The sequence below is a fragment of the Salvelinus sp. IW2-2015 genome, linkage group LG33 (assembly GCF_002910315.2).
Source record: "Salvelinus sp. IW2-2015 linkage group LG33, ASM291031v2, whole genome shotgun sequence".
Classification (NCBI taxonomy): Eukaryota; Metazoa; Chordata; class Actinopteri; order Salmoniformes; family Salmonidae; genus Salvelinus; species Salvelinus sp. IW2-2015.
Genome location: NC_036872.1, coordinates 1,764,143 through 1,777,909, shown reverse-complemented (window position 1 = coordinate 1,777,909; position 13,767 = coordinate 1,764,143). Strand labels below are relative to the sequence as shown.

Below are 13,767 nucleotides of genomic sequence, written 5' to 3'. Positions count from 1 at the left end.
ATGTGTATTTCTAGATGTGTCATTTGCCGTTTGTTGTGCATCTTATCTTATTGCGAAGTCGCTTGCGGGTAAGCCTTACATTGTATTTTCACACATACTTAACCTTTGTTATTTTATGAATGAGTATTTATCATTTGTATTAATTGATGTGTATTTGTTGTTCGTTGTGTGTATCTTATCTGATATTATTGTCCATTGTGATAAAGCCTTTCATCAAACAGGCAAAAGCACGTTGTCACCTGTGACTTAAAGCAACTTCAATAAAGCATAGGAGGTTTAAATGTTTTTTTTTTTTTTTAAGACAGTTCCATGACTTGGCTTTGTCTTTTTATCACAGATACTCAAAATAAAAAATGAATGTACCAAAATTATTCAGGTGTTGGTTACATTCACCCACATACAGTACAGTACATGACAACCTGAACAAAGCACATTGATAGAAACATGCAGTGCGTTTTATATATAAAAACGACCACATGTAATGCGTTATCTATGGAGCCAATACATGAATAACTGCACTTTGTTATTTTGTTGAAGAATGGGTTAGCTGAGTGCTTTTGAATAAGGGGGATAGCTAGGTTAAATGGGCAATCTGTGATAGCCTCAAAACATCATTTTGATCTGTGAATTCGACAGTGGTTACATTTTTCCAGCCCCATCCCTCAGCTGTTTCCCAACACAGTGGTGCAGTGTCCGCTTTGTTGTCGTTTGAACTGCAGATTGCCCTTTGAAATCAGTGTATTGAGTTGTTTATGTCTGTCCTTTAATTGAAGCATCAGAGTGTGGTACGATGACCTGCAACTCTTATTCTCTGCTCTTTCCAACTGATCCTTCACAAATGCAAAATGTCAACTATTCAGTAGACGGCGTAACAACTCCTGCTTTTCCCTCATCAGATGTTTTGGTACATACAGTGCTTATGAGGTTATAGTAGCAGTATAACAAGTATACCGAACAAAAACATAAACGCAACATGTAAAGTGTTGGTCCCATGTTTCATGAGCTGAAATAAAAGATCCCAGAGATTTTTCATATGCACAATCATTTGTTTACATCCCTGTTAGTGAGCATTTCTCCTTTGCCAAGATAATCCATCCACCTGACAGTTGTGGCATATCAAAAAGCTGATTATACAGCATCATCATTACACAGGTGCAGCTTGTGCTGAGGACAATAGAAGGTCACTCTAAAATGTGCAGTTTTGTCATGAAACACAAGCATTTCTCTACGGCTGGCCATGCTTCCACCTGGCTACCCCTACCCCGGTCAACTGCCCGGCACCCTCCACAGCAACCCGCCAAAGCCCCCACCATTTCTCCTTCACCCAAATCCAGATAGCTGATGTTCTGAAAGAGCTGCCAAATCTGGACCCCTACAAATCAGCCGGGCTTGACAATCTGGACCCTCTCTTTCTAAAATGATCTGCTGAAATTGTTGCAACCCCTATTACTAGCCTGTTCAACCTCTCTTTCGTATTGTCTGAGATTCCCAAAGATTGGTTGACAACTCCATTGTGTCCTCCTCCCAGAGTGCTAAGAACCTTGGCGTGATCCTGGACAACACCCTGTCGTTCTCAACTAACATCAAGGCGGTGACCCGTTCCTGTAGGTTCATGCTCTACAACATTCGCAGAGTACGACCCTGCCTCACGCAGGAAGCGGCGCAGGTCCTAATCCAGGCACTTGTCATCTCCCGTCTGGATTACTGCAACTCGCTGTTGGCTGGGCTCCCTGCCTGTGCCATTAAACCCCTACAACTCATCCAGAACGCCGCAGCCCGTCTGGTGTTCAACTTTCCCAAGTTCTCTCACGTCACCCCGCTCCTCCGCTCTCTCCACTGGCTTCCAGTTGAAGCTCGCATCCGCTACAAGATCATGGTGCTTGCCTACGGAGCTGTGAGGGGAACGGCACCTCCGTACCTTCAGGCTCTGATCAGGCCCTACACCCAAACAAGGGCACTGCGTTCATCCACCTCTGGCCTGCTCGCCTCCCTACCTCTGAGGAAGTACAGTTCCCGCTCAGCCCAGTCAAAACTGTTCGCTGCTCTGGCACCCCAATGGTGGAACAAACTCCCTCACGACGCCAGGTCAGCGGAGTCAATCAGCACCTTCCGGAGACACCTGAAACCCCACCTCTTTAAGGAATACCTAGGATAGTAGGATAAAGTAATCCTTCTAACCCCCCCCCCCTTAAAAGAGTTAGATGCACTATTGTAAAGTGGTTGTTCCACTGGATATCATAAGGTGAATGCACCAATTTGTAAGTCGCTCTGGATAAGAGCGTCTGCTAAATGACTTAAATGTAAATGTAAATGTAAAACACAATGCCACAGATGCCTCAAGCTTTAAGGGAGTGTACAATTGGCATGCTGACTGCAGGAGTGTCCACCAAAGCTGTTACCAGAGAATTGAATGTTAATTTCTCTACCATAAGCTGCCTCCAACGTAGTTTTAGAGAATTTGGGAGTACGTCCAACCGGCCTCACAACTGCAGACCATGTGTAACCACGCCAGCCCAGGACCTCCACATCCGGCTTCTGCACCTGCGTGTTTGCCTGAGACCAGCCACCCGGACAGCTGACGAAACTGTAGGTTTGCACAACCGAAGAATTTCTGCAGAAATCGTCTCAGGGAAGCTCATCTGCATGCTCGTCGTCCTCACCAGGGTCTTGACCTGACTGCAGTTCGGCGTCATAACCGACTTTAGTGGACAAATGCTCACCTTCGATGGCCACTGGCACGCTGGAGAAGTGTGCTCTTCACGGATTAATCCAGGTTTCAACTGTACCGGGTAGATGGCAGACATTGTGGATGGCGTCGTATGGGCGAGCAGTTTGTTGATGTCAACGTTGTGAACAGAGTGCCGCATGGCGGTGGTGTGGTTATGGTATGGGCAGGCATAAGCTACAGACATCAAACACAATTGCATTTTATCGATGGCAATTTGAATGCATAGAGATACCATGACGAGGCCCATTGTTGTGCCATTCATCTGCCGCCATCACCTCATGTTTCAGCGTGATAATACACGGCCCCATGTCGCAAGGGTCTGTGCACAATTCCTGGAAGCTGAAAATGTCCCAGTTCTCCCATGGCATGTCACCCATTTAGCATGTTTGAGATGCTCTGGATCGACTTGTACGACAGCGCGTTCCAGTTCCCGCCAATATCCAGCAACTTCACACAGCCATTGAAGGGGAGTGGGACAATACCAATTTGTAAGTCGCTCTGGATAAGAGCGTCTGCTAAATGACTTAAATGTAATGTAATGTAAATAGTACACAGGCCACAATCAACATAATGATCTCTATGCAAAGGAGATGTGTCGCACTGCATGAGACAAATGGTGTTCACACCAGATACTAACTGGTTTTCTGATCCACGCCCCTTCCCTTATTTTAAGGTATCTTAGACCCACAGATGCATATCTGTATTCCTAGTCATGTGAAATCCATAGATTAGGGACTAATGATCTTTTTTCAATTGACTGATTTCGTTATATGAACTGTAACTCAGTAAAACCTTCGAAATGATTGCATGTTGCGTTTATATTTTTGTTCAGTGTATTCAATTCCCCCAAAAGTAATTATATTCTCTGATTAAGGAATCAGAGTTAATGCAATTACTTTTTACTTAAAGATGGATTTCATCTTTGGAAGCATGTTGCGTTATGTTTGTTTCTCAGGCCATTATCTCTAATGAGATCCGACAATCTCATTTGTAACCTACAGTGGCCCCTCTGGAAGTGGAGTTTGGGATTCGTCAGGGTTGTGTGTGTGTGTGTGTGTGTGTGTGTGTGTGTGTATGCGTGCGGGCCCGTGTGTGCATGTATGTTGTGTTTGAATGAATATGTACTGTATGTAGTTGGTGAGAGAAAAGCCACACAACTCTTTCCCGCATGGAGCCTCAAGGACAGTGACCCCTAGTGTTCATCCATTCAGACTTTGGGCTCCATTTGTCTGCATTGTGACAACAAGTGTGAGCCAAGGTACTCAGGCAGGTCCACATCTAGGATGCGCCATTTGTTACGCAACTCTTAAAGGAAAGATTCACCCATTTTTTTTAATGTTATATCGTATTTGTGCGTCTCCGAGTGATGTTCTATCAATTCCCAGGGTCATTTCATGTTTTCATATATATATCTGAGCTGTTCACTCAGTATCTCCGCACAAATGCGTTGAGATTACAACTACCACTCCACCAACCTGCAATGAGAAAAATACTTCTCTTTTGTGTGCCGGAGTCTGATCTAGTAGTAGCGTTGCCGACTCTGGATCATACATTCCCCTAGAGGCATTAGGTTAAACCCCGCCTCCACCTTCATATTTCTGTTCCTCTACCCATCTGTCTACCCCTCTCACTTGTGACTTTCTATCTCTACCCATCTGTCTACCCCTCTCAATTGTGTCTTTCTAGCGCAATAAAATTTGATTTAAATAATAAAAATTTAAAATAATACATCTCTTCTGTGATTTACATCTGAGGCACCGACTGCATCACGTGACATGAAGTCATCTGATCTGCCACGGCATGGCGGGGTTTACTATTTAGGTGAGTGGTAGTGCCGGATTAAGACTGGGTCAGGATATCGGTAGTGTTTGTGTTCCTCGCTCACTCACCAGGAGTTATGGGAACGACCAGGGTGAGTCAACACCTTTGTTTATCTGAGAGGAACACATTGTCTCTCTGTGACTCTATGTTCCCTGAAACTGCCATAACCAATCCATCTGCCAGACATCTCTACGACGTCTTTGCCACCATGGTTACCGGTAATTGATCTGTATTTGGACAACAGATGGAACAGAACGATAGCAACTGATATTTGAGTGAGTAAATATGGGAATATATGAATACAGTAATTAAGAGAAAATGAGGGGAAAGAATAGACGAATTATCTCGCATGGTGGTGCTCAGGGAATCGGGTCTTGTGCTTCTATTCTTCAACCGCGGCTGGGCTGCTGCACTAGAACCAAAATTAGATAAATAAACAGCACAGTGGAAGATAAACAACGCTGCATCATTCTCTGAGGGCGGCTGTTTGAAATTCCATTGAGCAGCTATGATTATCTATTAAAACTTGATCATTCGGTAAATTAACATAATTAGGGTCCACACCTGAAGGAGAGAGGTGAGCTTTAACGAGCTAAGGTGTAACCTGGCGCTATACATATATGAGAAGAACAGGGAAAATAGACATACTGCATGTAGATCTCTGGGCAACACGTTATAATAAGACGCACACTAGCCCATCCGATTTGGCCATAAGCCATTAACATTCATGGGTGTTCATCATGTACATCATCATATAACCTCATTATTGTTATTCGTATTGTGTTACTTTTTTTATTGTGACTTTTTATTTTAGTCTACTTGGTAAATATTTTCTTAACTCTTCTTGAACTGCACTGTTGGTTAAGGGCGTTTCCCGGTAAGGTCTACACTTGTTGTATTCGGCGCACGTGACAAATGACGTTTGATATGATCATGTACATTGGCTTTTATAAATGACTATTTTTGTGCATCTTGGCAACGTGGCCAAAACCTTTCCTTATATTCATGAATATGACTCTACTGTATAAGTCTGTTTTGAATAGATGTACAGTCTGCTTTTAAAATGACAATGAGCCTCAATGACAATACACGGAGCTGAAGAGCACCACATAAGCGTAATGATATAATATAATAATAATATATGCCATTTGGCAGACACTTTTATCCAAATGTATGTATACATTTCTGTATGGCTGGCCCCAGCAGAAACAACAAGTACACATCAAGTACCACGCTGTGTCTAATAACCAACCACAACAAAAAATATATATATATTTTGTTATCTCACCTTGATGACACCCCTCCCCCTGTCCTCGCCATAATTGGTCCCCAGGATCTCAAAGTAGATGTTGGGGTTGGTTCCGTTGTCGGTAAACTCCAGGAAGCCAGTCAGACCACTCACTCCAGACTGTACGGGACAGACACAAAGTCAGAGGGCTGTCAAAATGGACAAAAGCACATAGTCCTGTTGAGACTGAGTCTATCCTAATATGGACACATGATTAGTAAGGTCAAAGACACTACAATGAATGTAGTCCCTGAGAAAGTTAGAAAACATTTCAAACGGACCATATAAAAGATCTCGTCACACTGGATACTTCTATCGGCTATTTCACGAGCCCAAAGGAAGAAATAGATGATATATAGTAAGTAGCAAGACGTCATCAACCCTCCAGCCTAGATCACCTGGTGGGAAAGCGTGGGGTTTTCTGAAGACAATCCCTCTCGCTTTGATATTTCCATTGATGTGTGCAGAGGTCATGAATCAACAAATGCTCTGCCTCGCTCCCCTCGCACCCCTTTCATCATTCAGCCTGCGGTGCACCTGCGCTGAAGGGATTCTGCAGCGCTGTGTTCGAGAACGCGACTGCCCCGAGCAACAACGAACAACGCCCACGTTGGGAAACAGATTTATTCATCTTCGTGCAGCCCCATCACATTATCATAATGATAATAATCGCCTGTTGATAGTCTACTCTTATTGTGGTCTCATTTGCAAAACGAGAGCTGGCTTTACAAACCCCTTTCGCCAGAGAGGGCCTTGGCTGCCACAAACAAAGCGCAACACCATGCCTAGCCTTTCATCTCTCCAACATCACAAACGAGTGCAGAGACCCTCCTCAACACCCCCCACTCCCTACACTCTCTCTTTACCGCCTGTCTGGCACATCGTCCTCTACAGCAGGTGCAATTACACAGCAGGTGCAATTACCACAAAGATAATTGTTGTGAATGTATTGCACCAATACCGAGCTGACAGGAATAATTAGCTGGCCAATTATGAGAGCTGATGAGCAGTATCCAGACGAGTTCACCTTAACGCACGCATTGAGAAGCCAATAAACAGCCAGTTCCCCTAATAAAGCCGTAGAACAGTGATCCAGTGAGGACACCCTAGGGAATGAAAAATTGGCCCATTACATGGCTGGCTTACAGTAAAATAACAAGGTTCACGCCACATTAACATCACCTATACACAGTTATTGCAATTAAAAACTGGTGGAGAGAACACCTCACACAAACACAGAGTCCCAGGGCTGGATGGAGAGGGACTGAATCAATGGGACTTGGCTTTTGCAGGCCCACCTTCCCTATAGCGGGGCCGGTGTCACTTTCACTGAATGCTCACGCAGCTCATGGCAGAGGGCAGGGTGTGAGGACGCCACTGTTTGTGTGTGTGCGTTTGTGTGAGAGAGTGTACTGTGTGTGTGTGTGGGCACGTGCATGCGTGCCCGTACGAGCCCATTTGTTTGTGCAGACACATGTCGACAGGTACAGTACACCCCCCAGGAGCAGAGGCCACAGGGATGGAGAAGGTGATAACATCACATCCTAGCCTCCTGCACCAACCCAGCAGCGCTGGAGAGCACAATGTCACCTCAACACGGCAACAACAACCCCAACAGGGTATTATTCAATGCCCAAGACAGTGCCCCTATAGTACCTGCCTATCCATTTCAAAGGTCTCCTCTGAAAGAAAAGTGGAGGCAGAAGAGATGAGTTCCACCATTGAAGGGCTATGCCCAAGACAGTGTCCATAACTCCCATTCCATTTCAAAGGTCTCCTCTGAGAGAGAAGTGGAGGAAGAAGAGATGAGTTCCAACATTGAAGGGCTATCCCTTGTCTGTCAATAGTATCACTTGTCTTTCACATAACGTAGTGTGCATATGATCTACAGCAGCATTGCACCTTGTCAGGTAACGCAAAGACAGAACACAGCTGAACATAGTTGTGTTCCAAATGGCACCCTATTCCCTTTGACCATGACCCATAGGGCTACATAGGGAATAGGGTGTCATTTGGAACAAGGTCCATGCCACTCTTGCTTGACATATTCTTTACAGAGATTTATCAACATTCCTATCATATTGTCCAATCAAATCATATAAAATTGTATTGGTCACATATTTAGAATATGATATTGTGGGTGTAGCGAAATGCTTGTGTTCCTAGCTCCAAGAGTGCAGTAGTATCTAACAATTCACAACAATGCACACAAATCTAAAGTAAACGAATGGAATTAAGAAATATATAAATATTAGATTGAGCAATGTGGGAGTGGCATACAGTAGAATAAAATACAGTATAAACATATGAGACGAGTAAAGCAGTATGTAAACATTATTAAAGTGGCCAGTGATTCCAAGTCTATATAGGGCAGCAGCCTCTAAGGTGCAGGGTTGCGTAACCTTGTGGAAGCCGGCTAGTGATGGCTATTTGACAGTCTGATGGCCTTGAGTTAGAAGCTGTTTTTCAGTCTCTCGGTCACAGATTTGATGCACCTGTACTGACCTAGTCTTCTGGATGATAGCGGGGTGAACAGGCCATGGCTCGGGTGGTTTATGTCCTTGATGATCTTTTTGGCCTTCCTGTGACATCAGGTGCTGTTGGTGTCCTGGAGGGCAGGTAGTTTGCCCCTGGTGATGCGTTGAGCAGGCAACACCACCATCTGGAGAGCCCTGTGGTTGCGGGCCACGCAGTCATGGGTGAACAGGGAGTACAGGAGGGGGCTGAGCATGCACCCTTGTGGGGCCCCTGTGTTAAGGATCAGCGAAGTGGAGGTGTTGTTTCCTACCTTCACCAACAGGGGGGCGGCCCGTCAGGAAGTTGCACAGGGTGGGGTTCAGACTCAGGGCCCTGAGCTTAATAATGAGCTTAGAGTGTACTATGGGATTGAATGCTGAGCTATAGTCAATGAACAGCATTCTTACATAGGTATTCCTCTTGTCCAGATGGGATAGGGCAGTGTGCAGTGCAATGGCGACTACATTGTCTGTGGATCTATTGGGGCGGTAAGCAAATTGAAGTGGGTCTAGGGCAGAGGTGGGCAACTCCAGTCCTCGAGGGCCTGATTGGTGTCACACTTTTCTCCATCCCTAGCAAACACAGCTGATTAATCAAATTGCATTCCAAACTGAAGATCATGATTAGTTGATTATTGGAGTCAGGTGTGTTAGCTGGGGCTGAGGCAAAACTGTGACACCAATCAGGCCCTCGAGGACTGGAATTGCCCACCCCTGGTCTAGGGTGTCAGGTAAGGTAGAGGTGATATGATCGTTAACTAGCCACTCAAAACACTTTATGATGACAGACGTGAGTGCTACGGGGTGATTTAGTTCAGTTAGCTTTGCTTTCTTGGGTACAGGAACAATGGTGGACATCTTGAAGCAAGTGAGGACAGCAGACTGGGATATGGAGAGATTGAATATCTGTAAACACTCCAGCCATCTGGTCTGCGCATGCTTTGAGGACGCAGCTAGGGATGACGTCTTGGCGGGCAGCCTTGTGAGGGTTAACATGCTTAAATGTCTTACTCACATCAGCCACGGAGAAGGAGAGCCCACAGTCCTTGGTAGCAGGCCGCGTCGGTGGCTCTGTGTTTGTCCGGAAGCACGACGACGGTGTCCGCGACGTGGTTGGTTTTCCCTTTGTAGTCCGTGATTGTCTATAGACCCTGCCACATACGTCTTGTGTCTGAGCCGCTGAATTTTGCCTGTTTGATTGCCTTACGGAGGGAATAACTACACTGTTTGTATTCAACCATATTCCAAGTCACCTTGCCATGGTTAAATGCAGTGGCTCGCGCTTTCAGTTTTGCGCGAATGTTGCCATCCATCCACGGTTTCTGGTTTGGGTAGGTTTTAATAGTCACAGTGGGTACAACATCTCCTATACACTTCCTGATGAACTTAGTCACCGTATCCGTGTATTCATCAATGTTATTCTCAGAGGCTACCTGGAACATATCCCAGTCCGTGTGATCAAAACAATCTTGAAGCATGGATTGCGAGCTTGGTCAGACCAGCATTGAATAGACCTTACCACTGGTACTTCCTGTTTGATTTTCTGTCTATAGGAAGGGAGAAGCAAAATGGAGCTTTGATCAGATTTGCCGAAGGGAGGGCGGGGAGGGCCTTGTAGGCATTTCGAAATGTTGAGTAGCGGTGGTCCAATGTTTTTCCAGAGTGAGTACTACAGTCAATGTGTTGGTAGAACTTCGGTAACAACATTTTCCATCCCTCGCTCCAAGCATTATACAGGACATGCAAATACAATCTCATGCATATATTTAATGTATCCTATGGATGTACATAATGATGTACAGTATACGGAATACGTCAGAACTAGGAGTTTGTCATGACCTCAGAATAACCTAACAAGGTCCGGAGTCCTGCTGTTTTTCTGCTCTACCTGATAAGTAAACGCACCCACCTTGATTCCCAGGTATAAATCAGTCCTTGATTAGAGGGGAAGAATGAAAATCAGCAGTGGAACTGGCTTTGAGGTCCAGGTTTCGAATTGACCTGCCCTATATGGACCAGTACCTTTTTGACGTTGTCTAGCATGGGGCGCCCGCCCTGCCAGGGCTTGGAGTTCTTGCGGATGCAGGTGAGGCTGGCCATGCTGTGCCACTTCCTGTCCTCCAGTTTCCTGTGGAAGGTGTTGGCCAATAGCAGCACCGTGTCGTAGATGTAGCGGTTGGTTATCTTGCAACAGCAGAGAGGGAGGGAGGACAAAGGAAGAGGAAGTGAGACAAATTAAGGGAAGAGAAGGGAAGAGTAAGACACAGAAGAAGAGCAGGGTGAGACAACACATGAAAGAGAGAAAGAGGGAGAAAGGGAGAAAGGGAAAAAACAGACCGGAAAAGGAGGGAAAAGTTATTACCAGTGGAACAAAAGAAAAGCGGTAGTCAGAGCGGTGAAGGAAGAAAAATGGGAACTGGAAAGAGAAATTCACAGCAGACTTATCTAGTGGTATTGCAGTAAGTGAAACCAAGATGATGTGTATATTCATGTTCCTCGGCGTAGAAACCCAAAGGCTATGATTCAAATGACACCCTATTCCCTGTAAAGTGCATTACCTTTGACCAGAGCCCTATGGGCCCTGGTCAAAAGTAGTGCACTATACAGGGAATAGAATGCAATTTCGGACGCAGGCTAAGTAAGCTCCGCACCCTTCTGAAAGCTGCTGTGACGGCTGGCAGGGAAACATGCAGTGTTCATAAGGAGCAGGCAGCCTCGGCTGGCATCATTTGAAAGAAAATTGATGCGTGCGCTCGCATCAATTTCAACAGTTCTTTGATCATCAGTAAAGACGCAACACCTAACACCTGTCATTTGTAGCTACATCTCTGATGTCCTCGGAAAACATCCCCTCCAACTACTGTTTGAGTGACACATCCAGACTGCTCCCGTTTTCCGGTAAAATGGAAAAGGCCCCAGAATAATTCAAGCAGCTTCAACATTTCTCTTTGGCTTTGTCTAAGCTCGGCCTTTAAAATCTCCACCACACAAATCGCGCCACATGCATCCTTTTAAGGGTTAAGAATGATGACACCCTATTCCCTATATAGTGCACTATGTTCGAGGGCCCCGCTCAAAAGTAGTGCACTAGGGAATAGGATGCTATTTGGCACACACAAAGATGCACGGGGAGAGAGAGAGAGGAGAGTAAATTCGGGCCCTGATTGATTGCGCTGTGATTTAGCAGGAGTGTTGTCTCCATTTTAATGAGAATATAATAAATAGAGTAGAGAGTGGCCATTAGATTTGCCGTTGTTTATTAGCCTGCAACGCTCCGGCACACTTGACACAATATTGAGTGCCCCCCGCATTCCAGCGCCCACTGGGGATGAGGAACGAGCGTGGCATCTCCCTGACATAGGCTTTTACAGTAGAGAAAGGTCAACAATGCATCAGTGCTATGACAGGTCCCGCAACCCAAAAGGCATCCTATTCTCTATCATGGTGCACTACAGGTAACGGAAACACTTGAGTAAACGAGAGATATAAAGTATATTGAAAGCAGGTGCTTCCACACAGGTGTGGGTCCGGAGTTAATTAAGCAATTACCATCGCATCATGCTTAGGGTCATGGATTAAAATCCATTATTTTAGCTACCAAGGCTATGTCGTCGTAGGATAACAATGCCCCCATCCACAGGGGACAAGTGGTCACTGAATGGTTTCATGAGCGTGTAAATGATGTAAACCATATGTCATGGCATTCTGGTCTCAACTCAATGAAACACTTATGGGAGATTCTGGAGCAGCACCTGAGCAGCACCTGTTTTCCACCGACATCAACAACTTATTTCTCGTGGAAGAACGGCGTCGCAATCCCTCCAATAGAGTTCCAGACACTAGTAGAATCTATGCCAACGTGCATTGAAGCTGTTCTGGCTTGTGGTGACCCAACGCCAAATTAAGACACTTTATGTTGCTGTTTCCTTTACTTTGGCAGTTATTTGTCCTTTTGACCAGAGCCCAATGGGTTCCCCTATGGGCCTAGGTCAAAAGTAGTGCACTTTATAGGGAAAAGGGTGCAATTTGGGATGCAGCCAAGCTCCCATGCAAAACACAACTCCTGTTTTAGTATGCTGGGTGATTGTACTGTTGCTTCCAACCACATCATTAATAATAATAATGATTAGGAATAATGGGTTAAATACTGCGGATATTCGCAGAGAAAACGTTCAGATAATTTAAACCTCTGCATGTTGGATGGATGGTGCTTTAGTTCCATTCATCACACACACATAGGCACAATTGTGCACATACGTACGTGCACACACAGACAACTGCACTTGCGCGTGCACACACACGGAGCAGACAATACCAATTACATTGAGTGGGACGCTAGATGAAAACACACAAAATGACTCGTACAAAATGACTGGGACTTTGTAAGCGTGTATTTGTCTTTGCTGTTCTCTCCATTCCAAAGGAAAAACACTAGTAATGAGGGATCAGGATGTGTTTGTACTGGGTTGCGACAAAGGATTATTACTCTGCAGCTTCAAGGTAAATGCTCCAAGAAATGCCCAATATGAACTGCCTGAGCACTATGTATTCAGAAAAATGACAAAGCTCCCAGTACCCTAACTGTTCCATAGGGACTGGTCCACAGTCAGAATAAAAAGAGCAACAACCCGAAGAGAGAGAGGGAAAAAAGCATGACAGTGAATCCTCTTGACTCTGAAGAAACACTATTGTTATTCCTGGCCGTCTGTGTTTTCAGCCACAGCGGGAAAAATAAGCATTTGACTTGTGAAATTAATGGTGGGTCGAGGGAGGGGGGCGAGGGAGGGTTGGTTTGGCCTGGGTAGCTAGAATGCCAGAGTGGATGCACTGGAGCTAAACAACTATTGTGTGTGTGTGTGTGTGTGTGTGTGTGTGTGTGTGTGTGTGTGTGTTGGGTGTGTGTGTGTGTGTGGTGTGTGTGTGTGTGTGTGTGTGTGTGTGTGTGTGTGTGTGTGTGTGTGTGTGTGTGTGTGTGTGTGTGTGTGTGTGGTGTGTGGTGTGTGCGCTGGAGAGGTATCTAGGTGGGGGGGGGACAAAGCTGAGTTAAAGGCCAACATCTGGTGGTCATGTAAATTCTGGGAGCGTGAGGAGCGACAGTGGCTTGCCTGCTGAGACTGGCTCCTGTGAGAGGCTGGGTGATCACTGAGCGCTGCAATCCAGGAGGGGGCAAGGAGTGTGTGTGCGTGAGCGCACCAGAAGTCCCCAGAATAAATAAAATTTAAAAAATTTGACCGACTGGGATTTTGTTAGTTCCCACAAGGTAAAATGCTATTTCTAGGGGTTTAAGGTTAAGGTTAGAATTAGTGTTAGGGTTAGAATTAGGTTTAGGGTTAGGGTTAAGGTTAAGGTTAGGTTCAGGTTACGGTTAGGGTTAAGGATAAAGGTTAGGTTTAGGGTTAGTATTTTGAAAATAG

The 13,767-nt window shown here is 45.3% G+C and overlaps 1 protein-coding gene across 2 annotated transcripts in view; it reads right to left on the bottom strand.

Annotated features, from left to right (window-relative positions):
- Window positions 1–13,767, bottom strand: part of LOC111957531 (glutamate receptor ionotropic, delta-2) — a 705,651-nt gene that overhangs the window by 639,118 nt on the left and 52,766 nt on the right. For both annotated transcript variants that reach the window (XR_011474713.1, XM_023978383.2), the window contains exons 5-6: window positions 10,376–10,537; window positions 5,838–5,957 (exon numbers count right to left, since the gene is read on the bottom strand). Coding sequence is in view for 1 of the 2 variants with exons in the window: in XM_023978383.2 (XP_023834151.1) it covers window positions 5,838–5,957; window positions 10,376–10,537 (282 nt within the window). In the remaining variant the exon portion in view is untranslated. The remainder of the gene's footprint in view (window positions 1–5,837; window positions 5,958–10,375; window positions 10,538–13,767) is intronic.